This window comes from Halichoerus grypus, chromosome 10, assembly GCF_964656455.1.
Source record: "Halichoerus grypus chromosome 10, mHalGry1.hap1.1, whole genome shotgun sequence".
Taxonomy (NCBI): domain Eukaryota; kingdom Metazoa; phylum Chordata; class Mammalia; order Carnivora; family Phocidae; genus Halichoerus; species Halichoerus grypus.
This window is the reverse complement of record NC_135721.1, coordinates 65527283-65555207: the sequence shown is the minus strand read 5'-3', so window position 1 is coordinate 65555207 and position 27925 is coordinate 65527283. Positions and strand designations below refer to the sequence as shown.

The 27925-nt window shown below is 36.3% G+C and overlaps 2 protein-coding genes and 1 long non-coding RNA gene across 5 annotated transcripts in view; 1 reads left to right on the top strand and 2 right to left on the bottom strand.

Moving 5' to 3' along the window:
- The window catches only part of ERLEC1 (endoplasmic reticulum lectin 1), a 29797-nt gene extending 4565 nt beyond the window's left edge, over positions 1-25232 (top strand). The window contains exons 2-14 of one of the 3 annotated variants that reach the window (XM_036105098.2): positions 3138-3242; positions 4400-4480; positions 5062-5139; positions 5273-5336; positions 6030-6064; positions 8300-8523; positions 8616-8745; positions 14489-14650; positions 15473-15532; positions 19184-19308; positions 20835-20912; positions 21887-21962; positions 24330-25232. In XM_036105098.2, coding sequence (XP_035960991.2) covers positions 3138-3242; positions 4400-4480; positions 5062-5139; positions 5273-5336; positions 6030-6064; positions 8300-8523; positions 8616-8745; positions 14489-14650; positions 15473-15532; positions 19184-19308; positions 20835-20912; positions 21887-21962; positions 24330-24401 — 1290 coding nt within the window. In that variant the 3' untranslated portion in view covers positions 24402-25232. The remainder of the gene's footprint in view (positions 1-3137; positions 3243-4399; positions 4481-5061; positions 5140-5272; positions 5337-6029; positions 6065-8299; positions 8524-8615; positions 8746-14488; positions 14651-15472; positions 15533-19183; positions 19309-20834; positions 20913-21886; positions 21963-24329) is intronic. The other 2 variants (XM_078056567.1, XM_078056568.1) reach the window with 2 other exon arrangements.
- ASB3 (ankyrin repeat and SOCS box containing 3) overlaps positions 1-27925 on the bottom strand; it is a 162335-nt gene that overhangs the window by 117218 nt on the left and 17192 nt on the right. The gene's annotated exons all lie outside the window — the stretch shown is intronic.
- On the bottom strand, positions 78-27722 carry LOC144378799 (uncharacterized). Its single transcript, XR_013441829.1, has 4 exons — positions 27487-27722; positions 26343-26434; positions 11356-11454; positions 78-392 (listed from the first exon to the last, which is right to left on the bottom strand). It is a non-coding gene; the product is annotated as an uncharacterized LOC144378799 (long non-coding RNA).

Sequence of the window (27925 nt, the reverse complement as noted above, 5' to 3'; positions counted from 1 at the left end):
CCCAACTAGGAAGTTTGAGGTCAAAATGGAGGTAGCCAAAGTCCTCTTCCAGGAGGAATGAGTTTCTTATCATATAAACATAAAGCCCCAAGAGTGGTTTTTATTACAAAGAAAGGATTGTCTTCCTTTCTTTGCTGTGGTTCCAAGCAAGCAGTTCTTTTTCCATTGTTGGCATTGTGAATGTTTTAGTAAATAAGTCAATATTGCTGTGGAATTCAATTCTGAACATTAGAGTTGCAGGTACTTCACAAATAGAGGTAAATACTCTTAAGTCATACGCTACTGGTTGCCTTCGCTACCGTACAGGAATGATTTGGCAAGACTTCAGGCCAGCCATTGCTCAGCAAATGTGAGTCATGCTTTGAAGAACTCTGCACACATTCCGCATATATCTGAAAAACGTCGAAAGGCTTTGTAAATGTTATGTCTTATAGCAGTTTGTTGGCACAACTGAATAAATGTTTCTAAGGATCCCTTTTTCATAAATTTGGTTTTGTAACTCTCACTTTCAAGTCTCTGGTTCCCCTCTTCACTTACAGTGGTCTTTTAAATAAGGATCCTTCGTCATAATCCAGGAGCCTATATAGTAATCTAAAAAAATGTTAACAAACGCTGATGCAAATATGTTAAAACGTATTATAAACATAAAACATAAAACAGTTAAGAGCACACAAAATATGGAACCAGTCTGCTTGGATTCATCTCTGTACTGTGCTACTTACTAGCTGTGTTACCTTGTACAAATTTTTTTTAAAAGATTTTATTTACTTATTTGAAAGAGAAAGAGTGAGCAAGAGAGCACACAAGCAGGGGGAGCAGCAGAGGCAGAGGGAGAAGCAGGCTCCCCGCTGAGCAGGGAGCCCGATGCGGGGCTCAATCCCAGGGCCCTGGGATCATGACCTGAGCTGAAGGCAGACCCTTAGCCGACTGAGCCACCCAGGTGCCCCACCTTGTACAAATTAAGCTCTGGGCTTCAATTTCCTTTTCTGAAGATGGGTAGAATGTTTGTCTTAAAGATCGATGAGTTAAAAAATGTTAAGGACTTAAAACTGCAATACAGCTAATTACAGCTTGTATTTACTACTATTTTTTGTTTTGTTTTATTGTCTTGGAAAAACATTGCAATAATTTGCATTTGTGTGTAAGATAACATTGGATCAAGTAGTACTTGTTTTATTATGGTTATGAGTCCTTCTTGTTAAATTGAGAAAAGAACAGTTACTTAATAAGAGTGGTTCTTTCTTCATGAGGGATGGCCAAATAGTATAGTGGTTTCACAGTATCGTAAGATGAGAAGTTAAGAGTTGAATTATCATGGGGCGCCTGGGTGGCTCAGTCGTTAAGCATCTGCCTTCAGCTCAGGTCATGTTCCCAGAGTCCGGGGATGGAGCCCCGCATCAGGCTCCCTGCCCCACGGGAAGCCTGCTTTTCCCTCTCCCACCCCCCCCCCCTTGTGTTCCTTCTCTCGCTATGTCTCTCTCTCTCAAATAAATAAATAAAATATTAAAAAAAAAAAGTTGGATCTCACAGAACACATATCATAGAATATGAAAACCTCTGTCTTAGTAGTGACACATTTGCTATAACACAGCAAAGATTTCTTTTTAGTTAAATAATATGAGTTATATTAATTGAAATGTTCATTTGAATTACATTGGTTCATATTTGGTTTGTGAATTTGTTTGGTTTTATATTAAGCTTTAAAGATAGTTTTGTTGGAGCGCCTGGGTGGCTCAGTCGTTAAGCGTCTGCCTTCGGCTCAGGTCGTGATCACAGGGTCCTGGGATCGAGCCCCGCATCGGGCTCCCTGCTCAGCCAGGAGCCTGCTTCTCCCTCTCCCACTCCCCCTGCTTGTGTTCCCTCTCTCGCTGTCTCTCTCTTTCTCTCTCTGTGCCAAATAAATAAATAAGAATTTAAAAATAAATAAATACATAAAAAATAAAGATAGTTTTGTTGATACATAGCAGGAATGGGCAAACTTCACCTTTGGGTTGGCCAATTCACCTATTTTTGTAAATACAGTTTTTTCAGGACACAGCCATACTTGTTAATTTTCCTCTTGCCTATGCAATGTCTTACTAGAATGGATGGTTGAATAGTTGCAACAGAAATCATATGGCCCACAAAACCTCAAATATTTACTACCTGGCCCTTTACAGAAAGAGTTTGCTGACCTAGGATGTATACTAAAAAAAAAAAAAGTTAAGTCAGCACAGAGGATCCTTAGGGATTTTTCTTTTTCTTTTCTTTTTTTTTTTTTTTTTAAAGATTTTATTTATTTATTAGAGAGAGCACATGCGCACAAGCTGGGGAGAGAGGCAGACGGAGAGGGAGAGAGAGAAACAGGCTCCCCACTGAGCAGGAAGGCCAATGTCAGGCTCGATCCCAGGACCCTATGACCATGATCTGAGCCAAAGGCAGAGGCTTAACCGACTGAGCCACCTAGGCACCCCTAGGGATTTTTCTTTTAAAAGTAATTTATCCAAATATGAAAAATAATGCACTATTATTATGTTCAAGTGTCCCATCCAACAGAATTGAGAGTACATTTATAAAATGCTATTGACTATCACAGATAGGTGGTAATTGTTAATAGGAGTAGTAAGTATTCAGTAATGGTGTATCTATGAACGTTCATTGCCTCTTAATGCTTTTTTTTTTTAAGATTTATTAATTATTTGAGAGAGAGAGCTTTGGGGGGGGACAGGGGGTGCAGAGGGAGAAGAAGAAAAACCCAAGCAGACTCTGCGCTGAGCATGGAGCCCTTTGCGGGGCTCGATTTCACCACCCTGAGCCAAAACCAAGAGTCAGACGCTTAACCCACTGTGCCACCCAGGTGCCCCGCTTCTTAACACTTTTTAATCCCTATTTCAACTTCAGTCTGTTGCATTACTACTTTTTTCTTTATACTCCAAATTTCATTTGTGTTCATTTTTTTTTCTGTTATAACATCAAGATAAAGCTTATCATCCTCATTTTGATCTTAAATAACCTGTAGAATCCTTTCCCCTGCCTTAGGAAATACGTTTAAAAATCCTCTGTTGACATGATGAATTACTTTGACCTAAGACTGTAATTTATTCAATGTAATACAACTTAACCAAAAAAAAAATGTATATTTTTTGTTCTATTTCTAGCCTACAACTGGAGTTTTGTATAAAGAAGATAATTATGTCATCATGACAACTACACATAAAGAAAAATATAAATGCATTCTGCCCCTTGTGACAAGTGGGGATGAGGTAACTTTTTATAAATATATCAGTAATCCTTGTCACCAGAGAGATGTATTTAAAACATTGTAAATACATACTTTAAAATAAAACTGAATGACAAGGTTCTCAGTAACCCTGTTTATCATAAAAGTAGTAATCACTTTTATTATTCTTGAATTCTTTGATTTTACAGTTCAACTTGGAAAACTTAGCAACCAATTAGTCATAGTTTTGATGAAAATCTAATTCCATGCTTCCTTTCTTCAACAGAAATGGGGGTTTTGAAGCAGGATATAATTTTTAAATATATATGTGAAATTTTTTTATAAAGAATTTCTAATAATAAATCTGTAGGTACCTGTGCTTTTTCCCTACCTTAGCTCATGCCCCTTTCTTCCTCCCGAAATGCCCTAACTGCCTCTTATCCATCCTTCAAGGCAATGACTTCTTTCAAGATGAAACAGGAGAGTCAGCATAGTAAAATGAAAGGACACCAGCCTAGGAGCCAGGAGGCTGAGGTAGAGGCTAGAGTTAGCTGTGGAACCTTGACCAGATTTGAAACTCAGTTCTTCCACTCAATAAATTATTGAGCTATTTATGTAATACTTTCACAGTCTGTAAAATGGAAATACTACAAACTCAGTGAGTGCTTTCTTAGGTTTTGTTCAGATTTGAAATCTCTGAAAGATAGCTCTCTGTTTCATTTTGTTTTAAACCTTCTTAAGACACAAATATACATGTGTGCCATCATATGCATATGCATATGCATATGGCATTCAAGTCTGAAATGTAAAAATATATAGGAAACTGGGATGTACCTTAAAACTTTTCTATACCTTCTATAAGATTCAACTATTCTGAGGCTTTCATAGTTAGAATTTGTTCAGATGCAAGTATTTAAAACTTCTGAAATAGGTTCATAAGAATTGTTCAGGAAGCTGATACTCAGAAACCTTTTTTTAAGAGAAGAGAGAATGGAAGATTATTCTATGGCTCCATATTTTATACTTAAATTCTTTTGAAAGAAGTGGCAAACCATAGGATCTTTTTAATAAAAAGTTTTGACTTTTTTTCCCCTTTTATTTCCAAGCATTTGTGATTTGAACAATGAGTTAATATCCAGACAGAAGAGTTGGGTGAAGTTCTAGAATAATTGTAAGTATTAAATCCTAGTTCTTTCATAGGAAGAAGAAAAGGATTATAAAGGCCCTAATCCAAGAGAGCTATTGGAGCCACTATTTAAACAAAGCAGTTGTTCCTACAGAGTACGTATTTTATGTTCACTTAATAAGTAGAAAATAAATTTCTAGTGGCCAATAGACCCTTGAAAATAACTCTGCATTTCTTTTTACTTTATTATGTTATATCAAATTTTAAGTCAGTCGTAAACCAAAGCTATTGCTTAATAGTATTTTGTTCATTTAAATTCCCGTGCGGTAGATGAAACAAACACCCAGTAACACCAGTTTCAAATAATATCACTTCCCAAATTGTTCTGAATGATTTTCAGATCAAAGGAAAGTTTCCTTATATACAATTTTACTAAGAAATGCTAATTGTTATTTTTTAGACTATGTATAAAATGGTCCCTAAGCCAGGTGGTTAATACAGATCCCAGGCGTAGTCTAGACCTGTTTTCTTCACAGAATTTTCACAAACAGCTAATTAGTGAAAATAGTGACTAGGCTTCAGAAATTTCATATTTTTCTGAGGCATAATAAAGTTTCATTTAATGAAAGCTTACTCTAAATCTTGAGGGAAATCTACTCAACTACATAAAATATCAAAAAGTAATTCAGTGGAGTTATATGGCTTTTGTATGTTTAAATACATCCATTTTTCTTAGATTGAGTCTTACTGGACTTATGAAGTATGTCACGGAAAACACATTCGACAATACCATGAAGAGAAAGAAAGTGGTCAGGTATGTTTTTCTTCAAAATATGAAGGGTGGAACATTATACAATGAGAACTTTAATAATGAGATTGATAATTTTAAAGTTGTATTCTTGGTATTTGCAAAATACTTATTATATTTTTATTTTATTCCAATATAGAAAGTAAATATTCACGAGTACTACCTTGGGAATATGTTGGCTAAGAACCTTCTATCTGAAAAAGGTTTGTTTCTACAGAGTGATTTGATAGTAATGCTGGAATTTTGTTGAAAGTATTTATGTTCAAATTGGAATTTAAAAGATCTTATAGGAGACTGTATGCATTTTAAAACACTAAAATAAATTTCTGAACAATCCCTTAGAAAACTTTTTCAAAGAGATCTTTTCATTATTTTCTACATCAACAAACATTATGCTTTTTGTCTACATATTAATAAATTTTTTAAAATCTGGTAAGATAACACATGTTAGTGCTATATTTATATAGTGTTAATGTTAGTCTTTTGCTTGCTGTAAGCATAGTTGTTATACATGGAAATAGAAATGTAGATGTGTCCCTAAAATTGTGAAATATTTTTGTTAATCTATGTTATTCAGAGTCAGCTAATTTAAGATTAAAATTCTCACTGATATAAAAATACTTCAAAAGAAAATTGTTGTGGCCAGTTTTATGCCTCAAATATTAAGTATTTCATAGGTAAAGATGTAAGGATTAAATTTGTCCTTTCAAACAAAACCATTTCAAGGCAACTAGCTAAAAGTAGTAAGATAAAAATTATATGTATGTTTTGGATCTTCTTTAGAAAGAAATTTAAAATTACAAAATTGAAAACGTAATCATTTGTATTTTATATATAAGTCACTGGTCATTCTTTACACCTACCTTACATAGGTAATATCTTATATTATTCCACAGATCAAGAGGCAGATGAAAACGAAAAATCAAAAGAGGCAAGTGACAAGTGTTGATTTTTTTTGCTTTTAACACCTATTATTAGTGAGGCATGAATTTATACTACTTAAATGACAGAATTTAGTCCTGTGTTCTTTAACTGTCTATCAAATACCTCAGAGGATTGGGCCAAAGAAAATTTGCAGTATGTTAGATTTTTCTGAGAACAGTTATATTGTGATACTTTTATTTACTTTTAGGATCATAGGAAAATTAAGGAACTTAGCAAAGATGTGTCTGGGAAAGTTTTCATAATGGCAGTGTATCACTTCTGGGCTTAGCAGTGGTTCCCTCTGTTTAACATTGGAAACAATTATAAATAAGAGCTTTTGCCTTTTTCCCCTAGTTTGGCCCCTATCTCCCCTAGGTAAAACAGATAAACTACGTATGTAAATAACAAGCTACCAGACTGCAAGCATCTTCAAAGCAGGGACTGTCTTTTATCTCTTTACCCTGCAGTGCAAAGCAGAGTGCCAGATATAATATAGGCACTTCATAAGTGTGTACTGAATGTGAATGCATAATTGATGACTGAAAAATAAGATTGTTTAAAAAGAATGATTCCTTAGGGTTCCTAATCACAATTTTTAAATGCCTCAGTAGTTCAAGGAATGCTTTCTGAATCCTAAGAACTCCCATAGAGTTAAATAACCTATTGATAGAGGATATTTCTGTAAGTGGTTTTATATCGTAATGATAATTTTATCAGAAGAAAAGTGAAATGGCAAAAGGCCTTAAAAGGGTGGCTTTGGGGGGAATTGATAAGCTAAGCATAGACACACATAGCATTGCTATTTTAAAAGATTTTAATTTTACAGACTACCTTTGAGATAAAATATTTATTTACTGTGGCTCTGGAGGATAGCAAGATGGAATTCAAAGTGTGAAATGATAAAGGAAGAGGAAGAAAAGGGTAAGGGAAGAAAACTAACATTTACTGAGCCCCAATTTATAAGCCAGATACTGTGCCAGGCATGTAACAAAAGGTAATGCTTAATTTCCCCCACAACCTCTGAGTATATATTATTATTCTCTTTTTACAAATGACAAAAACTGAAATTTGGTCACAGTCAGAAAGCCAGTAAATTCAAAGCTTGGCTTTGAACCCAGGATTTTCTAATTCTGGATAACTAGCATGAAAATAGCATACAAGAAACCTCAAAATATTTTTTCCTGGAAACATTTGTTTATTGCCTGTTTTACACATGGCACTGACAGGGTACCACAGTGATACAAGATGAGCTCCCTGCCTCCAAAGAGCTTGCTTGGAGATACTATTAACAATATTTTTTTAGAGCCCTTATATTAGATTTTTCTTTGGTTTATGTAGATGAAATATGGGAGCTAGCTCCTTAATAATCCTTGTCTTCTGAGGTGATCTATTTTATTCCCCCATTCCATGAAAATTTCTTCATTTGTCCTTTGCTGGGCTTGAATAGATTTATATAGGAGTTTATGTTGAAAAGTATGGCTCTTAATATTAATGACAGGGAAAAAGAATTAGCAGATGAATGAATGAGTACAATATTAAGATTCCTGTTTTAGAAGATAGTGTTTTACTATGTAGCCCCACTTTTTGACAAATCAGACTTCAAACCTCTAGAATCTAAAGTATAACATAGCCATTCACTGAGAATTCAGTCTAGAAAATTCTGATTAGTCCAGTATAGTAAGTTCCTGTATTTTATCTTAATCTCTTTCTTTAGAACTGTTAGAAATAGGGCGCCTGGGTGGCTCAGTTGGTTAAGCGACTGCCTTCGGCTCAGGTCATGATCCTGGAGTCCCTGGATCGAGTCCCACATTGGGCTCCCTACTTGGCAGGGAGTCTGCTTCGCCCTCTGACCCTCCCCCCCTCTCATGTGCACTCTCTGTCTCTCAAATAAATAAATAAAATCTTAAAAAAAAAAAAAAAACTGTTAGAAATAATTCATATTAATCAAGAGATTATATCCTTTTATATAAATATACACTTAACATCTTAATTTTAGCACCAAATAAAATTTCCTTTTTTTGCTATATAAAACTGCTCTGAAAATAAGTACTAGCTCAAATAAGAACTTAGGAATCAAAAGAATGTTAGAGGAAAAGTTTATAGAAAATACAGAAATGTTACCTTTATAAAGGTTGGTTTTATTTAAAGTGTAGTTTTTTTCCTTTAAGAATAAGTGTTTCTCCCATCCTCACCTCTACCTCCATTTCTAATGAAAAGTCTGTCTTAAACTCTTTTTTTTAAGATTCCCACTAAAAATATCGAAGGTCAGATGACACCCTACTATCCTGTGGGAATGGGAAATGGTACACCTTGTAGTTTGAAACAGAACCGGCCCAGATCAAGTACGGTGATGTACATATGTCATCCTGAATCTAAGCATGAAATTCTTTCAGTAGCTGAAGTTACAACTTGCGAATATGAAGTTGTCATTTTGACACCACTCTTGTGCAATCATCCTAAATATAGGTAGGATGTGGATTTAATATTTTAAACATGAAACGCACACATGCTTTAAAGTGTCATATGCTTAGCTTTAATGCTTTGTTCTTACTGAATAGATTCAGAGCGTCCCCTGTGAATGACATATTTTGCCAGTCACTGCCAGGATCACCATTTAAACCCCTCACCCTGAGACAATTGGAACAGCAGGAAGAAATACTAAGGGTGCCTTTCAGGAGAAATAAAGAGGTATGTGAATTATGTAACAGTATTTTCTCAGTGCTTCCTTTTCCAAATTTAAGAACATATATCAGTATTTTAATCATTCCTGTAGCATAGTAGTAGTAATTTATTTTTCTGACTCAAATTTTAAGTTCCAATTTTTTAACTGATTTTAATTATTTTCCTTATTCTTGTACTTCTCAGAAACTATTTTATCATTCTCTTACTCTCATGATTTCATATTTTAAAGTGTGACATCCTATTCATTGTAGTTAAGTTGACTTTTTAGGTAGTTGACTGGCCTTCCCAGCTGAGCCCCTTGAAAAAATAAACTACAACTCATCTTCTAATGCTTTATTTCTTCTTCAACCCATTGCTCTATGTCATCAAACCATCATTCTTCTGAAACTTCTTATTCAGGTCAACAGCAATCTTTTGGTTCTAAGTCCACTGGACATATACATAACTTGATCTTAGCACATAAAACACTGAACATGTGAAGCTTGAACTTTCTCTACTGCCTTTACTTGAAGTCATTCTCTCTGGTTCTCTCTGTTCTCCTCTCCTGTGTATTAGGTCTTTGTCTACTTCCTGCCCTGAAAATGTTGACGTTCCCCACAGTTCTAGCCATAGTTGCCTTCTCTCTGTAGTGTGTATAGTCTCAAGTGAGCTCATCCAGGCCCATTCTGTTAACTTCATTAATATGCCCATGAGTTTCAAATACACATCTTCAACGTTGACCTTTCCCCTGAACTCAAACCACAGTCACAATAGTTAACATGGATTGAATATTAATAGCTGTTATCTAATCCTCACAAAAACCTACAAGAATATACTATTATCATCCTCCTTAACATGTTAGGAAATTGAGGTTCAGAGAAGGGAAGTGACAAGTGATGGATTACAGATGAAAATCAAAACAGTCTGGTTCTGGAACCTCTCCTCTTAACCACTTCTCTATGCTGCTTCTCCTTTTCCATGTGCTTTTTTTCCCTTTTCCTCTGCTCATTGGACATAACCATGTACATTTTCAGTAATCTCAAATTCATCTGTCTCACACTGACCTTTTCCTAATCTTCCCTGTTGTTGTTGTTTTTTTTTTTATTTTCATTTATTTACCTATTTATTTATTTTTGAGTAATCTCCACACCCAACGTGGAGCTTGAACTCACAATCCCAGGATCAAGAGTCTCATGCTCCCTACTGAGCCAGCCAGGTGCCCCTTCCCCATTGTTTTTAAAGCAGTGTTACTTCCTTTGCAAATGAGAGAGGACTTCTAATGAATTACCCCAGGAAGAGATCAAAGTTTCCTCTTTTTTGGTCTTGTATTTTACTCAGTCCTCCATTATAGCACTTACATGGCTAAAATTGGTTGATTTTCCTATGATTCTTACACTAAGATCAAGGAGAATATGCTATGCTTTTATTACTTTGAGGTTTCTAGCTCCTTGCATGATACCTGGTATACTGTAGGTACTTAGTAATGGTTTAATTAACTAATAACTAACATTTAGCTGCAAAGCCTGTTTCTCCCCTTTCTCTTCAGTACTTCTGGCAAAAGTACTGCCACACTCTTTGTGGCTGTTGTGAACACTGCCATTCTGATAGGAAGGAAAAATTATCTTATTAATCTGCACTTGATTTGAAGTGCTCAATTAAAAGATTGGACATGGATTTCTCTACTGGTCTTCTCCCTGATAGTGATTTAAATACTGACAGGTACTTAAAAGTCAGCTCAATCAAAATGCTTCCCAAATCCCAACTTTAATTACTCTTCAGAGAAGAAATGGCAGCTTACTTTTCTCTAATTAATGTGTTTAATCTGCCGTTTGAGAAAAATTGTTTTTAAAAAGCTACAGATGATAATACTTTCAAAATACTTAGGACCCTTAGAATACATGTTGTAGATGAAAACCTTAGGTAATACTGTAGGGTGAAAAGTTATTTAAAGTGACATTTTTCTCAGAATCCTTTCCTTTATAAATCTATTACGTATAACTTTTTTTAAAAAATTGGTATTTGTCATATGGTTTGCCTTTTAAATGTGGAATAAGCTTAACCATAAACATAATGAATTTTTTTTCTGATTTAAACAAAAATACAAATCTGGCTATCAGAATTTTGTTTTGATATTATACCTGTTACTTGTGTTCTGTTTGACATGAAATGGTTTATTAAGGGGACTTAGGACTGAAGCCTCTTGGGCTATGGCAAATAGACAACATGACAAATTGATCTTCACAACTCCACCTCTTGTAAGACCTGCTTTTATAGCCCTAGAGTCTGGGAGTACACACTAGGGAACTACCCCGGAGAATGTTTAGGAATAGGTATGAGTACAGAACCTATTTGCTAGATAATCCACTAAATAAAGTCTTAATGAGGCTTTAAAAAAAAAAGAGAGAGAGAGAAAGAATAGGTGTGAGTCATAGTCACTTCTTCAGCAGATCAAGGGTGTTGTGCCCGGAGGGTGTACTTAAGGGCGTAGTTGAACAAAGGACAGAATGGTGGGGGTGCTATACTCAAGAAGGCTTCAAGTAACAGAGGGGTCATCATGGCAGATTGGTCCAAGATGATGTTAGTCTAGCTGTCACATGTTACCCCTCAAATCCAGCTCTTAGAGTCTCATATGCCCACCTCTTCCATGATATTCCCTGAGCCATCAGAGAAGGGCTTTTTTGCAGTAGGGGCTCTTTGGCTAGACAGTGTCCAAGTTGAATGCATAATCCACAGCAGCTGTAGAGACAGCAAGAAAAGAGACCTATGTTGCACAACTAAGAATGAGTAATAATTTTACCACCATGTCCCCCAGACTTTAAACCAGTTTGATAACTACTGGGTTAAAGTGCGCACAGGACCATCTAATGCCTATATCTCTTTATGCATGTCTTTTAATGCATAAGTGATACTGCCTGAATTAACAGTTGTATATATGCATCATTTGGTTTGAATGATAGCATAAGTGCCCCCTTGTGCTACGGTGAGTACATCCAAGGCCATTCTATTTTGTAATATGGCTTTTCACATCTTTGTCATCTCTGTGTTCATGAGTGGCAGGCTATGGTAACTATTGTTGAGGATCCTCTGGGTATAATTAATTGTCTATATGCCATATCACATCTTCTGTGCCTAAAGATGGTACAGATATTCCTGCTAAATGGTCATACCAATGAAAGACAGCATGGGTCCATCATGCCTTTAAATGGGGTAAATTTGCAGAGGCTGTTAGGGTGCTATCAGTGCTGTTATTATATTACATTAATTTGGAGATTACTAGACCATTAGGAATCCATTTTATGAATTTCCAAACCCTGCCACAAAAACTATCATCTTGCTTTTATTGGAATAATTTTTCTTAAAAATGCAAGGAGATGTTCTGTCCACAAGAAGCAATAATAAATGGTCATACTTCTATTCTTCCTACCTCTTCCCCTATCTGAGCTGGAGGTTTTAGTGTTTTTCCTCACTAACCTTACTGTAGGTCTCATGCATTCTAAGTAATTAGTTTAGTCTGTTAGACCTTAGCTCCTTAGGAGCAGTGACTATGTCTTCTTCATTTTTAATACTCAGCACTTAAAACAGTACCAGGAGCGTGGTATGTTCTGAATGTAGAAAGACTATACATAAAATCCAAAGTCCTTTCAAAAAATAAGATGTCATTTGGCAATCTTTGTTCTTCTGGAATATTGGAGGAGAGGAAGGGTAAGGTCATTGGTTTCTAGAGTAACCTTGCAGTGACTCCCACCAGCCAAAGTAGGAGAAAAGAACCACAGTGGAGCAATGGCGCCTACAGCAGGTGAAAGGAGGCATCGTGGCCATTATACATTTACTAGGAACCCTTTTACTATTTAATTTCTTTAATTATGTTACTCAGTTTTAATTGGTATACTCCTTTAATTCTGATCTAGATTCATTTTCTCTCCTCACTGTCAAAACCCAGTTTACTTCTGGATTCTAACTCATTATCCTCTTTTGTAACTATTCTCTCCACCCACTTCTGCATTCCTTTAGAGTCTCTTCCTCTCTGGCTTGGGTTACTTCAACTCCCAATGTGGCTCCACCACCTCGGGATTTGTTCTTACTAGTCCTTCCCTGCCACTGCGACAGTATTACTTAAAATCTGATCAAAAATCTGATCCCATATTTTTGCCTAAAATCCTTAAGATGAGGGGCGCCTGGGTGGCTCAGTCAGTTAAGCGTCTGCCTTCGGCTCAGGTTGTGGTCCCAGGGTCCTGGGATCAAGTCCCACGTCTGGCTCCCTGCTCAGCGGGAATTCTGCTTCTCCCTCTACCTCTCTCCACTGCCCCGCCCCCCAGTCTCTCTTTCAAATAAATAAATAAAATCTTTAAAATTAAAAAAAAAATCCTTAAGATGATATCCAAACTTCTTAGAATTATGTAATTTTTTACCAGTAAGTACCTGTTTATCTTTTTAGTTTTAAATATTATTCCACACCCCACGTCTTTGCTCCTATGTCTTCCTCAGGTTCACGTGCATATGTGCACACAGACACAAAACCTACAGACATTCACATACATCACAGATTATTCATGTTTCGAGAATCAAGGGTTTTCTCTCTGTGAAGTCTTCATGTTTCAATTCTTCATCAAAATCTCTGTGAATCACCAATCCCTCTGTGAATCTGCTGTTCTCTGTACCCTTTAGTGGGCGTCTTTCTTTACCAACTTGCAGCGTCCTTCAGGACAACAACCAGATCCTGCTGCATTTTAATAATTATAATTAATATTCTTATTTACTCCCACTTAGCTCTTTACCCTGATTGTTATCTTTTCTTTACCCATAGTAACCACATTTTCCAGAACTAAATGTAGTGACAAAATCTAACAAGTAGTGAAATAATAATATTTTAGTGCATTTCCTTTCAGTCTTTTTGGGGATTTTTTTTTTTTTTGATACATACACAGAGATACACATGAAAAAAAAATAATTGGGACCAAACTGTGTGCTGTGTGTGTGTAAATATATAAAATATCTTCACTTGTTTTCACTTAACAGTATATCATTTTTTACATTCCTGTGTCATAAAGTAATCTTCTATAATATTATTTTAATTATCTCAAATATTCTATTGTTTAAAGTACCAAAATTTATTTAAATTATTTACTGGTGTGGATATTTTTGTTGTCCACAATTTTTTACTAACATGAAGAATGCCGCCCTGAATGTCATTGAAGCTAAATCTTTGCACCCATCAGTGGTGATTGTTTACTCCGGATAAATTTCTAGAAATAGGTCAAAGGTAAGCACATAACGAAGAGTTTTGCTATATACTGTCAAATTGTACTTGAGAAGAATTGTGGAATTTTACAGTCCCGTTAGAAATATTAAAAAAAAAAAAAAAAGGCAAGTGCTGATACATATTTGTGTATATTTCTTTGTATTTGTGTGTATATAATGTGTGTGTGTTTTCTAGTAAGGTGGAATACTACTTAGCTTAGGTACTTGCATTGGAGTAACTCTAGCTGCTATGATCAAAAAAAAGAAAAATGAGGCAAAATATATGAAATGATAATTATCCCTGTGTGTTGAGAATGACCATCATACCCCTAATTGGTAGATGGAACTATCATTTGTCTAGAGCTTTCTCTATTGTATTAAGTGTTGCAAAATTCATTTTCTTAAAACACATTAAAAATGAGTGGACTTTTATTTTCCAAATTTCCTTCAGTTTAAAAATAATAAAGTCCTAACTGAAAAAAAAAAAAAAAGTATGGTATAGAAGCCCTTAAACATATGTGTTTAACTTTAGGAAGAGTTGCAATCAACTAAAGAAGAGAGATTTCCAGCAATCCACAAACCCATTGCTGTTGGTTCTCAGCCTATGCTCACTGTTGGAACAACCCACATATCCAAATTGACAGATGACCAACTCATAAAAGAGTTCCTTAGTGGTTCTTACTGCTTTCATGGGGTGAGAAGTGAACCTTTGGTTTCAATATTTATCTAACGGCCTTCACTTGTGTGTTATTTAGTCACGGGGCATCAGCAGCACTGAAAAAAGATTTTGTCAATAGAGAAACGGCAGGTTTCTGGAAGCCTCCTAATGGACATTTTCTGTCTGCATCTTACTATAATCCGTAATAGCCATTATGTTTTCTTTGCTCACAAGCTAAAACTTGACCTTTACTTGACAGAAAATACATATAACTAAGTCATGTGTGATCCTGGTTGATTGCTGGAATGGGCATCAAGGACTGTATATCCTCAAAAAAAAAAAAAAAAGATTGTATAGCCTACATTTTAGTTATGTAGCAGTCACATTTAAAACTTGAGTTAGTATCTACGAAGGTTAAATTTTGCCTCTAATAAATTATTAGTTCCAGTGGGAAATAGAGTCAGTGGAATTTTCATTTTATTTTATTTTATTTTACCAAGGCAATACAGCAGTTATTCTCTGTATTTGTCTTTTTTAAATTATTATTTCTCAGTAATTTCTTTTTTCTTTTTATTATTGAAGTGTAGCTGACATACAATGTTATATTCGTTTCAGGTGTATATAATGTAGTGATTTGACAACTCTATACATTACTCACTGCACATCACGCTAAGTATAGTTAATCATCTTTCACCATATAACATTATTTCTCAGTAACTTTTTTTAATTTTCAACCATATTATTGCTATTACAGTTTTTCTAATTATATATATTTCTATTACTGTCATGTGGCAATACTGAGACAGACCCCAATCCCCCATTCTTTCTGTGTAACTTGATCTGTTTTCTTTCCTATAGGGCGTTGGTTGGTGGAAATATGAATTCTGCTATGGCAAACATGTACATCAATATCATGAGGTATAGAATAGCTTTCTATCATTCTACCACTAGATAGATTCAAGTTTTAAAATTCGTTTATGAAAAAAACGAGGGGGGATGGCATTTTAATTATGAAATGACTTTAATATGAAAATATTCAAAGTGTCTCTGAGTTCTAGAAAATGGAAAACTTGGTTTTAACTAAGTCACTCATCTTAAAGTAACGTTTATTAACTCCTCAGATTCTCGTATTACTGTGTTTCTGGAGGAATAATAGGCTATTGTGACTAACCTCTAGCTTTGACTGAGAAATTAATCATTAAAATTCTTCTTTAAATTAATGAAGTGAATAGTAAGATAGTACGTTATGGCTCGAGGTAGGAAAATAGGGTAAATACAGCAAGTTTCTCAGCTAAAAGAACATACCATATCATCCAAGTTTAAAATCAACTAAGTTTTAAGATTATACACATTGGCTTTTTATTCTTCCTTTTATTTCTAATTTCATAAATCAGATAGCATTTTCTTCTACAACTTGAGCCAAACTGCCTAAATTCTGAACTTCAGCCTTCAATAAATTTATTTGTCATAGTTGTACCTTGTTTGGTAGGGTAAACTGCTAGACGTTGAAGACAAACGTTAATTAATAAATATTCACCTGGCTGTTTTAAACAGCTCTTTTTATTTCCCCAAAGAAATAATATCTAGTAATTTAAAAATACTGTATTTACCCTCTTGAGATGTTATGAGTCAGTCTTAAATTCCAAGACAGATCATACCAGGAAAGATCATCAACTCAACCTTCTACATTTAAATCATTCCAAATTTATGAGGCATCTGTAAACTAGGACATTTTATTTCTCTACTTAAACCTGAGAAATGCCATTTCACTCTTCTTCCCACTTCTTCTTGCTACTATGTAGAGGTTTCATTTATTTTTAATAATATTTATTAATAGAAAAAATATTATCTAAGTACAACCCAGATAATACCCAATGGCTTTTTTTTTAATTAAAGGAATATATTCCAGAAATTTAGAATGAATAGTAAAATTCTCCTCCACCATTGTCCTATTTCCTAAAAGTAATTGCTGTTAACATTTTCTTAGTTAACCGTCCACAAGAAAAAAAAAAAATGCATATACATAAATGTTAGTGTAACTAGTAAATGCACTGTTCTGCACTTACTCTTTTCAATTAGTATCTTGGAGATCTTTCCGTGCCAGCAACAGCTGATCTCATTCTTTTCAGCAGGTACAGAGGATTATGTTTATACCCACAATGTATTTAGCCAGATCTCTCCTGACAGACCTTTGAATTATTTCCAGTTTTTGCTGTGATAGCATCTTAGGGAGCATTTATAAATAGTGTTGGTAAACCTTTGCAAGTATATTCATAAGGCACATTTCTAGCAACAGACTTGCTAGGTCAAAATATATGCGTACTGAATATTGCCTTCTAGGGACGCCTGGGTGGCTCAGTTGGTTAAGCATCTGCCTTCGGCTCAGGTCATGATCCCAGGGTCCTCAGGCTCCTTGCTCAGCGGGGAGCCTGCTTCTCCCTCTGCCTGCCGCTCCACCTGCTTGTGCTCTCTCTCTCTGACAAATAAATGAATAAAATCTTTTTTCTCTCTTTTTTTTTATTAACATATAATGTATTATTTGTTTCAGGGGTACAGGTCTGTGATTTATCAGTCTTACACAATTCACAGCGCTCACCATAGCACATACCCTCCCCAATGTCCATCACCCAGCCACCCCATCCCTCCCACCTCCCTCCACTCTAGCAATCCTCAGTTTGTTTCCTGAGATTAAGAGTCTCTTATGGTTTATCTCCCTCTCTGATTTTGTCATTTCATTTTTGCCTCCCTTCCCGCATGATCCTCTGTCTTGTTTCTCAGATTCCTCATATCAGTGAGATCATGTGATAATTGTCTTTCTCTGATTGACTTCTTTCGCTTAGCATAATACCCTCTAGTTCCATCCACGTTGTTGCAAATGGCAAGATTGCATTTAAATAAATAAAATCTTTAAAAATATAGATATAAAAAAAGAACATTGCCTTCCAAAAGGTTGTAAGTCATTCCCATTAACAATGACTTTAAAACACACACACACACACACACACACTGACTTTTTCCCCATACACTTGCCAACACTAGGTTTTATCAGACTCATTTTGCCCAAGGTCATATAACCTAGAAGTTTCTGAGGGACTCTGCTAGGAGCTTTGGGAGATAAACAAATATTAGTAGCTAACAAATAGAATACTCATTGTATACCAGACACTGTTCTAAGTATGCATAATAACTCGATCCTCATAACAACCCTAAGAGGTGACTATTGTTCTTCCAAGGTGAGGAAATAGAAGCAATGATTTAGTAACTTGCCTAAAACCACATAGGTAGTAAATGATGAAACCAGAATGCTAACGCAGGCAGTCTTGCTCCATATCCAGCCTCTTAAACACTTCACTATGCAACTTCAGTCCCTGTCTATCTAGTAACTTACAGTCTGGTGGCTAAAAGAATGTTAAATTGTTGTCTCTTGCCCTGGGCAGTAAGCCCTGCTAGCAGCAGTGGCTGTGTCCATTTCATCTACCACTGTAAGGGTTTCTAATTCTACCCAACAGATGTATGCTAGTGCCCAGCAGTGCCTGGCATAAAATATGAAGAAGGAAAGGAAGACAGGAAGGAAGGGAGGGGAGAGGAAAGAAAAGAAGAGAGAAGGAAGGAAGTCCACATATAAGACAGTATAATAGTGTTTAAAAAAATTAACAGAATGGGGAAGGGGGTTTCTGAACAGACATCTTGATACAGAAATAAGCATGGTGTCAAATGAGTGTGTGAATACACGTATGATTTGCAGATTGGCATTTGTAAGAGTAGAAGTAGGATGAAGATAGGCTCAGTGGGTCTGCAGGTAAGAGATGTAGGCCAGAGATTTAATTAAGAATCACGGTAGTGGGGCGCCTGGGTGGCTCAGTTGGTTAAGCATCTGACTCTTGATCTCAGCTCAGGTCTTGATCTCAGGGTTGTGAGTTCAAGCCCCGCATTGGGCTCCATGCTGGGTGTGGAGCCTACTTAAAAAAAAAAGAGAATCAGTAGTATGCAGGCATATCATTTAGGTATGAGAAATTAAACTCATTGGAAATGTAGAGGAAGAGTCTGAAGCCAAGAACATCTCCAGGAAAACAGTGGACAAAACCAATAGATGTAGGGAAGGAAGGAAATAAAAGAGTCAAAGATAACTGCATGTGGAGCTAGCTGACGAGAAAGTAGTTACATTGTTCAGAGAAACAAGGAATAAAGAAGATAATGAGCTCAAATGTCTACTCATCAGGTTTGACTAGCATTGTTTGACTAACATCTAAACACCCATCTGTGGGCGCCTGGTGGCTCAATCGTTACGTGTCTGCCTTCGGCTCAGGTCATGATCCCAGGGTCCTGGGATTGAGCCCCGCATCGGGCTCCCTGCTCCGCGGGAAGCCTGCTTCTCCCTCTCCCACTCCCCCTGCTTATGTTCCCTCTTGCTGTGTCTCTCTCTGTCAAATAAATAAATATAATCTTTAAAAAATAAACACCCATCTGCAGTGTGCAGGTGAAGAGAAGGACTATAACTTATAGGCCATCAGGATAAATGTCTACTTGATGATATCAAGGATTCATCACAAATATTTTTTCCTATATTAGGACAAAGATAGTGGGAAGACCTCTGTGGTTGTGGGTACATGGAACCAAGAAGAGCATATTGAATGGGCTAAAAAGAATACTGCTAGAGCCTATCACCTTCAAGATGATGGCACCCAGTCAGTCAGGTAAAGATTAACCTTATTTGCCTTTGGATCTGATTAGTAGAATATTTAAAACTCAGAATATTGAAAAGCATAAAATTTAAACACTTAAGTAAAATCTCTGGTCAGTTTTTTTCAGGGACATCTTTTAAATTAGTTTTCTTTTCTAAGGTAATAGTTAAGAACACAATTTCTGAAGGTGGTGGCGGGGGCGGGCCTGGATTCAAATGCTGGCTCTTCACTTACCACCTTGGGCAAATTACATAATCTTCTTAAGTCTCACTTTTCTGGTCTACTAGTATTTGCCTCAAAGGACTGTTAGGACACTTAAACAATCACGTATGTAACACATAGTGCGTGGCAACAGCATGCAATAAGTTCTGGCCGCTGCCTTTAAAGCGGTGGTGGTGGCTGGCCTTCGTGACAGACGCTGGCTCACTTGCAGCCAGTAGGTCTGAGGCTGTTAGAAAGCATTGCCTCTTTCATGTGTCCTCTTTACCTTTTTAAGTTAGTTAATTCTATGTAAATATACTCTACCATTTCCCTTTGTTACTTTACCTCTATGAGGTTATGATTGAAAATCAACAGTGGCTTTCTGAAAAACTACCTCACAACTTATTTCAGTTATATAGGTGTATCTTGTTACAGCAGAAATAAATTAAGCTCTTATTTTCCAAGAATAACTAAGCTTTAGATTTTCTTGTAGTCCTCTTACCTGGCGAATTTTAAATTATTCATTCTTTCTCTTTCTTGGGTATTAACTTTGTCCTTCCTAGCACAGATGGCATTGAGAGACTTTGTTTTTAGAACGTGCTGACTTCAGGGCGCCTGGTTGGCTCAGTACATAGAGCGTGAGACTCGATCTCAGGGTTGTGAGTTCGAGCCCCACGTTTGGTTAAAAATAAAATCTTAAAAAAAAAAAAAATAGAATGTGTTGACTTCTTGGGCTGACCAAAATCAAAGTTAGCAAAATTAAGAGATGGGCATTTAAGTATTAGAATATACTAAACAGATGGACTTTTCTTATCTTCATGTATGTTTCATGTGAAAGTAGTTCATGGTATCATGAGCAATAAATATTGAATCACAGGAGCATAAGGCTAGCTAAATTAAAAATATCCTGCTCATTTGGAATTTGTAGGTTAACCTAGGCTGTACTTTTGTATACCTGCATGACAGTATTTTCATGAGTGGAGCTGGCTGGAGGATGGCAAGGAGGGAAAACTGCCACAAAGTAAACAATATACAGGGCTGAGGAAATGGTTCACTTCAGAAGGACTTTTTAAAAAACACTTTAACCTTAACTATTTGTATCCAAATAAATAATATGCAAATTGAAGATTATTCTTATTAATTAAATCATTCCAAAGTATCTCAATTTTATATTCTCCTTATAGAATCTGAAAACCTTTCTCTGTGACATGACCCTAAAAATATTTTATAACTAATGCAAAACTGATCCCTCTAACCATGTTCTCACCCTCCCCGTTACAGTTACCCTGAATTAACGAAGTTTAGGTTAATAAAACGTGTGTGTTTCTCTGGTTTAGGATGGTGTCACATTTTTATGGGAATGGAGATATTTGTGATATAACTGACAAACCAAGACAGGTCACTGTAAAACTAAAGTAAGTTGGACCATCAACTCATGCTTTGTGCTTCTCTTTTATCTGCTTCCAATGGGCAAAAGTTTATATAAATATAAAATATAATTGTGAGTCATTATATTTATGCATAATAATGTGTGGATTAATTTTATATAAAATTATTACTTTATTCTAAAATAGTAAAATTGGGGCATCTGGCTGGCTCAGTCAGTGGAGCATGCGACTCTTGATCTCAAGGTTATGAGTTCAAGCCCCACATTGGTTGTAGAGATTAAAGAAAGAGAGAGAAAGAGAGAAAGAAACTTTAAAAGATATAGAAAGAAAATCGTTTTTAAAAATAAAATAAAATATTGGGGCGCCTCGGTGGCCAACTCTTGGTTTCAGCTCAGGTCGTGATCTCAGGATCATGAGACTGAGCCCCACATCTGGCTCCATCCTTAGGGTGGAGTCTACTTGAGGTTCTCTCCCTCTGCCCCTTCCCCCATTCACTCACATGCTCTCTCTCTCTATAATATCAATAAATTAAAATCTTTAAAAATAAATAAATAAAATATTAAAATTATTTTAATATAATTATATTATTTGTAAGTTATAATGATTTTTAAATTATATTATTTCAGTTATTATATTAAATTATACAGGGCCACTTACATAAGATTTGTATAGCTTAAAAGGAAAACAATTAAAAATACTTTTGTACAGGGCACCTGGGTGGCTCATTTGGTCAAGCGTCTGACTCTTGATTTCAGCTCAGGCCCTGGTCACAGCATCGTGAGATCAAGGCCCACGTCAGGCTCCAGGCTTAGCTCGGAGTCTGCTTGGGATTCTCTCTCCCTCTCCCTCTGCTCCTTCTCACCCCCCCACCCCGTCCCAACTTATACATGTGCACACGTGCACACGCTCTCCCTCTCTCTCAGTTAATTAATTAAGCCTTTTTAAAAATAAAAATACTTTTGTGTGGTTTGGGCAGTACTTTAAAGTGCTCTCTGTTTCAGGTGTAAAGAATCAGATTCTCCTCATGCTGTTACTGTATATATGCTAGAGCCTCACTCCTGTCAGTATATCCTTGGGGTAAGTAAAAAAATAATACTCAGGGGGCGCCTGGGTGGCTCAGTCGGTTAAGCGTCTGCCTTCGGCTCAGGTCATGATCCCAGGGTCCTGGGATCGAGCCCCACATCGGGCTCCCTGCTCAGCGGGAAGCCTGCTTCTCCCTCTACCTCTCCCCCTGCTTGTGTCCCCTTTCTCGCTGTGTCTCTCTCTCTCAAATAAATAAATAAAAAATCTTTAAAAAAAAATAATACTCAGGAATTCAGTTTGAAAACATGTTTCAATTTTTAGCATTGAGTCTTGAAAAGAGCTTCAGTAATCTCCAAAATTTAATGTAGCCCTCATACTATCTCTGTAAAAGCTAAAATCTTTTTTATTGAGGTACAATTTACAAAAAATAAAATGCAGAGATCTTAAGTGTTGAGTTTGATATATTTTGATAATTTTATATACCCATGGAACTATCACCCAAAACAAGGTATCTATCACTGCAGAAAAATTTTTTATACCCCTTTTATGTCAATACCCCAACCCCCACAGATACCCCTTTCTGCTTTCTGACATCATAGAGTAGTTTTGCCTGTTTTTTGATTCCACATGAATGGGATCATATAGTATATAGTTTTTTATGACTGCCCTCTTTGACTTGGCATGTTTTTCAGACTCACCCATGTCACTCCAGTATTTCATTCTCTTTTTATTACTGAATAGTATTCATTTGTATAAGTATACCACACTTGCTTACCCATTCTTCTATATAGACATTTAGGTTGTTTCTCATTTTTTATTATGTGAATAAGGCTGCTATGAATATTTTTTTTTATAAGTCGTTTTGTGATCATGTATTTTCTTTCCTTTGGGTAAGTACCTAGGTGTGGAATTGCTGAATCATAGATTAGATATATGTTTAGCTTTTATCAAATAGTTATCCAAATGGTTGTACCATTTTACATTCCTACCAGTAATATATGAGAGTCCAGTTGCTCTACATCCTCCCCAACGTTTGGTATTGTAAGTCTTTTTTCTTTTAACCACTTCATTTTTTTTTTTTAAGATTTTATTTATTTATTTATTTGTTTGTTTGACAGAGAGAGAGGGAACACAAGCAGGGGGAGTGGGAGAGGGAGGAGCAGACTCCCAGCCGAGCAGAGAGCCTGATGCGGGGCTCGATCCCAGGACCCTGGGATCATGACCTGAGCCGAAGGCAGACGCTTAACGACTGAGCCACCCAGGTGCCCCTCTTTTAGCCACTTTAGTCATTTTAGTGTGTGTTTCCCATATGGAAAATGGTGATGAGCACCTTTTCATGTGATGATTCATTCATAGATCTTTGTGAAGTATCTAGCCAAGTTTTTTTTAATGAAAAATTATTCTGACACTTACTGAAACAGTGTTTATTCAGGACTGTTGGCAATAAGTGTGTCAAGACTTTCACAATAGGAGAGAGAGATCCAGCTTAACTTTACATGTGGCAAAGACAGCTGGGGACGTACAGCCAATGAGCAGAAGGTGGCAGGGTTGGGGGTGGCGCAATGGATGGAAAGTTACTAAGAGGAGACATCAACTTAACTGACTTGACAGGATTATTGCTGAAGGCAGGCCAGGATGATCAGCTATCAAAGGTGAGAGATGAGGAATTTGATCAGATATGGGATGGATGATTAGTTGTTGAGGCTAAGGGTTCTCTCTACACTGACTTATCAGGATTCTTGCAACAGCTGGACTCAGCAGGCACAAGACAGGGCCCAAGTACAAGAAGAGGCCTAGTTGAAAAGAGGAATTAGGGAACCTGACTTCAGTTTGGTCGAGGAGACTCTGTCATCTGTTAGTCTTTTACCCATTTTTATTGTTGTTGTTTGTCTTCTTATTTCTAGGAGTTCAAATATATTCTGGATATGAGTTATTTTTTATATTTTTATATTTATCATATCTGGATATGAGTTCTTTAATTTATAGTGCATACTTTTTTTCCTCAATCTGTGGCTTACCTATTTATTTTCCTAATGTCTTTTGATGAGCAAAAGTTTATTTGATAAAGTTTATTTTAATCAGTTTTTCCCTTTTATGGCTAATGCTTTATTTTGTTCTAAGAAATGCTGCCACCCCAAAGTCATGAAAATATTATCCTGTATTTCTATCTAGGAACTTCATGATCCTGCCTTTGGTTATATGATGCCTAGCAGTGGCTTTCTTTTTATGTTTCCTGATCAGAGTTCACAGAGCTTTTTGCATTTATGGGTTGATATTATTCATCAACTTTTGAAAAATTTTACATTTTTGTGAATATACATTTAACAAATTTATACACATGTATTCATACAGAAGAACACTAAATAAAGAAAGTATTCAGTTTAGCAACTTTTTAATGGCTTTATTGTTTTTGTTCTTTAGGTTGAATCTCCAGTGATCTGTAAAATCTTAGATACAGCAGATGAAAATGGACTTCTTTCTCTCCCCAACTAAAGGATAATAAAGTTTGGGGAAAGAAAAGATCATTGACAGTCATGATTTCTGTCTGACCATGCGTCTCACTGTAGAGTTCTCAGCCGTTGAGCCTCATCTGAAGGATCGTATAAAAGGACTCTCAACCACTTTGTGAATATGTATGTGTATATAAGAGGTTATTGACAAACTTCTAAGGCAGATGATAATTGTCTCACTTCTTTCATTTCTGTTGTGTCCCATGAACTGATTGTGTTTTTTGCTTGGATAATGTGATTCCAAAATAAATCTAATCCAAGCAATTTAGAGTCCAGCCTAATGAAATGTCATAATTGTACGTATTGAAAGTTTTTAATAGATTTATTATGTAAATTATAGTATATATAACTAGTTAATGAACTAAAGATAATGAAGAAGGAAACTGATAGGAGGTTGTTTAAATGGGAGACCATGTAAAATATGTAAATTCTAGTGCCTGAAATCCTTTCAACAAATTTTTATTTAGCAACTGCTCTCTACCAGGTGTTAAGCTAGAAACGGCACATGGTAGAGCCTCACAACATTTAAGTTTTCTTCACTTCTGTTAATCTCAAGAAACTCTTACTTGTAATAGGTAGTTTCTCTCTTGGAACTTTTATCTATTTCTTTCTCCTTGATGTGAATGTGTTTTCCCCCAAAGTGTGTACCTGCTGTAGACAGAGATTCCTCTCTCTTGACTTAGAATGGTTTACTCCAACAAAACACACTGTGCTGGCCATTCTTTGTACCTCCCTACTGTATACTACAGATTTTAGTTCTGGACAGTTTTACAGCACAGTATTTATTTTAAAGTGAATAAAATGTTCACAAGCAGTGTTGTCATGTAGTCAATGGTAGATTATTCATTTCTTTTATTTTCTCCATTACCATGTTGCACAGAACATTATCCTGTTGTATTTTGGATGTGCGTATCTAAACAAGGACAGAAAAGTGGCTATAAAATACTTGACTTTTCCTCCTTTTCAGTAGTTCTGGCCAAAGATATTTTAGTTTGAGAAATGGTTAATGCAATTGATTATTGCAGGGCTATTTGTAGATTTTAGTATGAAGCAGTGCATTATATAAAGAGCACAGACGTTGCATTCACACCAAAGTCCAGATACTCTCTTTAACTTACTGGCTGTGTGATCCTGCATAGATCATTTAACCATTTTCAGCCTCACCTCCTCTGGTAGAGAGACTACTTACTTTAGAAGGTAGTTGTAGCAGTGCATTAATTTCACTGTAAGTAAAAAGCCTAGGCCCAATACTGGGTACCAGGTTCCCAGTAAGAGTTAGTTTATTTCCTAATATTGCCCTTGTCTCCTATTAATATAATAAGATCAGAGACCAAAGCCATTAAAATTTATTTCTTTAGGGGCGCTGGGTGGCTCAGTCAGTTAAGCGTCCAATTCTTAATTTCAGCTCACATTTTGATCTCAGGGTTATGGGATTGAGCCCCCCCCCCACCCCTTCTCGTGTACTCTCTCTCTCTCAAATAAATAAATCTTTAAAAACAAAAGATTCTCTCCCTCTCTCCTCCCCCGTCTTGCACGCTCTCTCTAAACAGAAAAAAAAAATTTATTTCTTTAATAAATTATAAAATCATACTTTTATATCAATGAATTAAGACAAACAGAATTACCCACATTTAGATTTATAGGTATAAGAAGGGAGGGAGTGAGAATTGTGAAAGGTTAGTGCCAGCAGATACTTTTAGAATATTTAGGTCAAATTCTTCTCTTAAAAAGGGGAAGGGGGGAGAGAAAAATCTAAAAAACTGTATTGGATAGTTTACTGCAGAAGATTCTTGAAAACAGAAGTAATTATTTCAAAATAAAAAGTTAAAAAAAATAAGTCAGCTTTCTGTTTGGCTAACAGCTTGAACTTCTTAGAAGGAAGGCCAGCTCTCTCCATCTTCCTTCTAAATCTTGGGTCCCTTACCAGTGGTCTGTGAAATCTCCTTTGAGCTCTGAGTTGTGTGCTGCCGCCTCTGCTGTACAGGCTGCCTCTCTTCTGTAGACGAAGCCGAGTTCCTAACAGGGAGGGGAAAGGGCTCAGCTGTAATACGCCTAATGCACTTGGAGAAGTCTGTTAAGGTGGGTGCTGTCCCAGAGCTACCTGATCAGATCCGTGAGGGCAGAGTATATCCTGGATTTTAAATATGCTTCCTGAGTGATCCTCTTTATTTTAAATATATTCTTCCAGTGAGAATCACTAACTTAGGAACTTCATTTCTAACAATTTCACACATTCTAACCCTCCTGATTAGGGTTTCAGGGAAATAACTAGTAACTCATCTTTACAGGAAGATTGGGACACGACTTTTCTTTTTTTAGCTTTACCTGCCTTTCTTCAAGTCACCACTAGATGGGGCCTATGCCCAGCTCTAGTGTATATCCTTAAGTCCTTGCCGAAAGGAACTTTGGCAACAAAGGGCAACAAATTACCTCAGTTACCTGAATAGTAAGCTCTGTGTACAGCCCCTGGTGAACAATACTTCTCGCTCAGTCTGATCTACAAAGGCCTGACCTGATTTCTGACAATTCTTAAACTTCCTAGTACACAATCAGGCCAAATTGTTGACCTAGTAGCACCAAAGATCTAACATAAAAGGGCTTAAGTTAAACAGGAAAATGAAAATCAAGACTTAAATTTTGAATAAATAGGACATGAAATCACAATTTCGAATGAAAATAAAGGGGCGCCTAGGTGGCTTAGTCGTTAAGCGTCTGCCTTCAGCTCAGGTCATGATCCCAGGGTCCTGGGATCGAGCCCCGCATCGGGCTCCCTGCTCGGCTGGAGTCTGTCTGCTTCTCCCTCTGCTGCTCCCCCTACTTGTGTTCCTGCTCTCGCTGTCTCTCTCTCTGTCAAATAAATAAATAAAATCTTCTTATAAAAAAATGAAAATAAAATATCAGCTATCCTAGGATCTGATTTTAAATTCCCTTCCTAGTTTAAGTTGTTGAAGTAAAAGTTTTCAAAATATGTTGCCATGGTGACATGGCTTAAAAGAATATCCATTTCTCCATTTCTTTTTTTCAGTTGTTTCACAGGGGTAGTAGAGGAACCAGGGCCAACTACATACCCAGTGGCACGCTTTGTTTCAGACGCCGGTAGTCTTAAAGTAGGTTGTACAAGCAGGCAAGATGATCCAATGCATTATGGGGAAAAAATACTAGAAATTCTATAAAATTTCATCTGTGAAAAAGGAATTAAGCTTTTTTTATTTAATATTTAAGGGTGAACTTACAGTAGTATAGTCATTCATAAATCAGGTTTTATTTAATAGAACATCAAACAACTCAAGGGAAGGGTAAGCATTACATGTGTAGAGGAGGTGATAGAGATACCGTCATTATTTACTTCCACCATATACAGCATTGTCTGTATATTAATGCCTCCATCACCTTTCAGAAAATGGAATTGTCACTTTAAATATTAGCATCAAGACCATGCATTATATTAGGTATATAACCAATCAGAATTAAGGTGAGAGGTTAACAGGTTACTTTCACCTGCGCGGT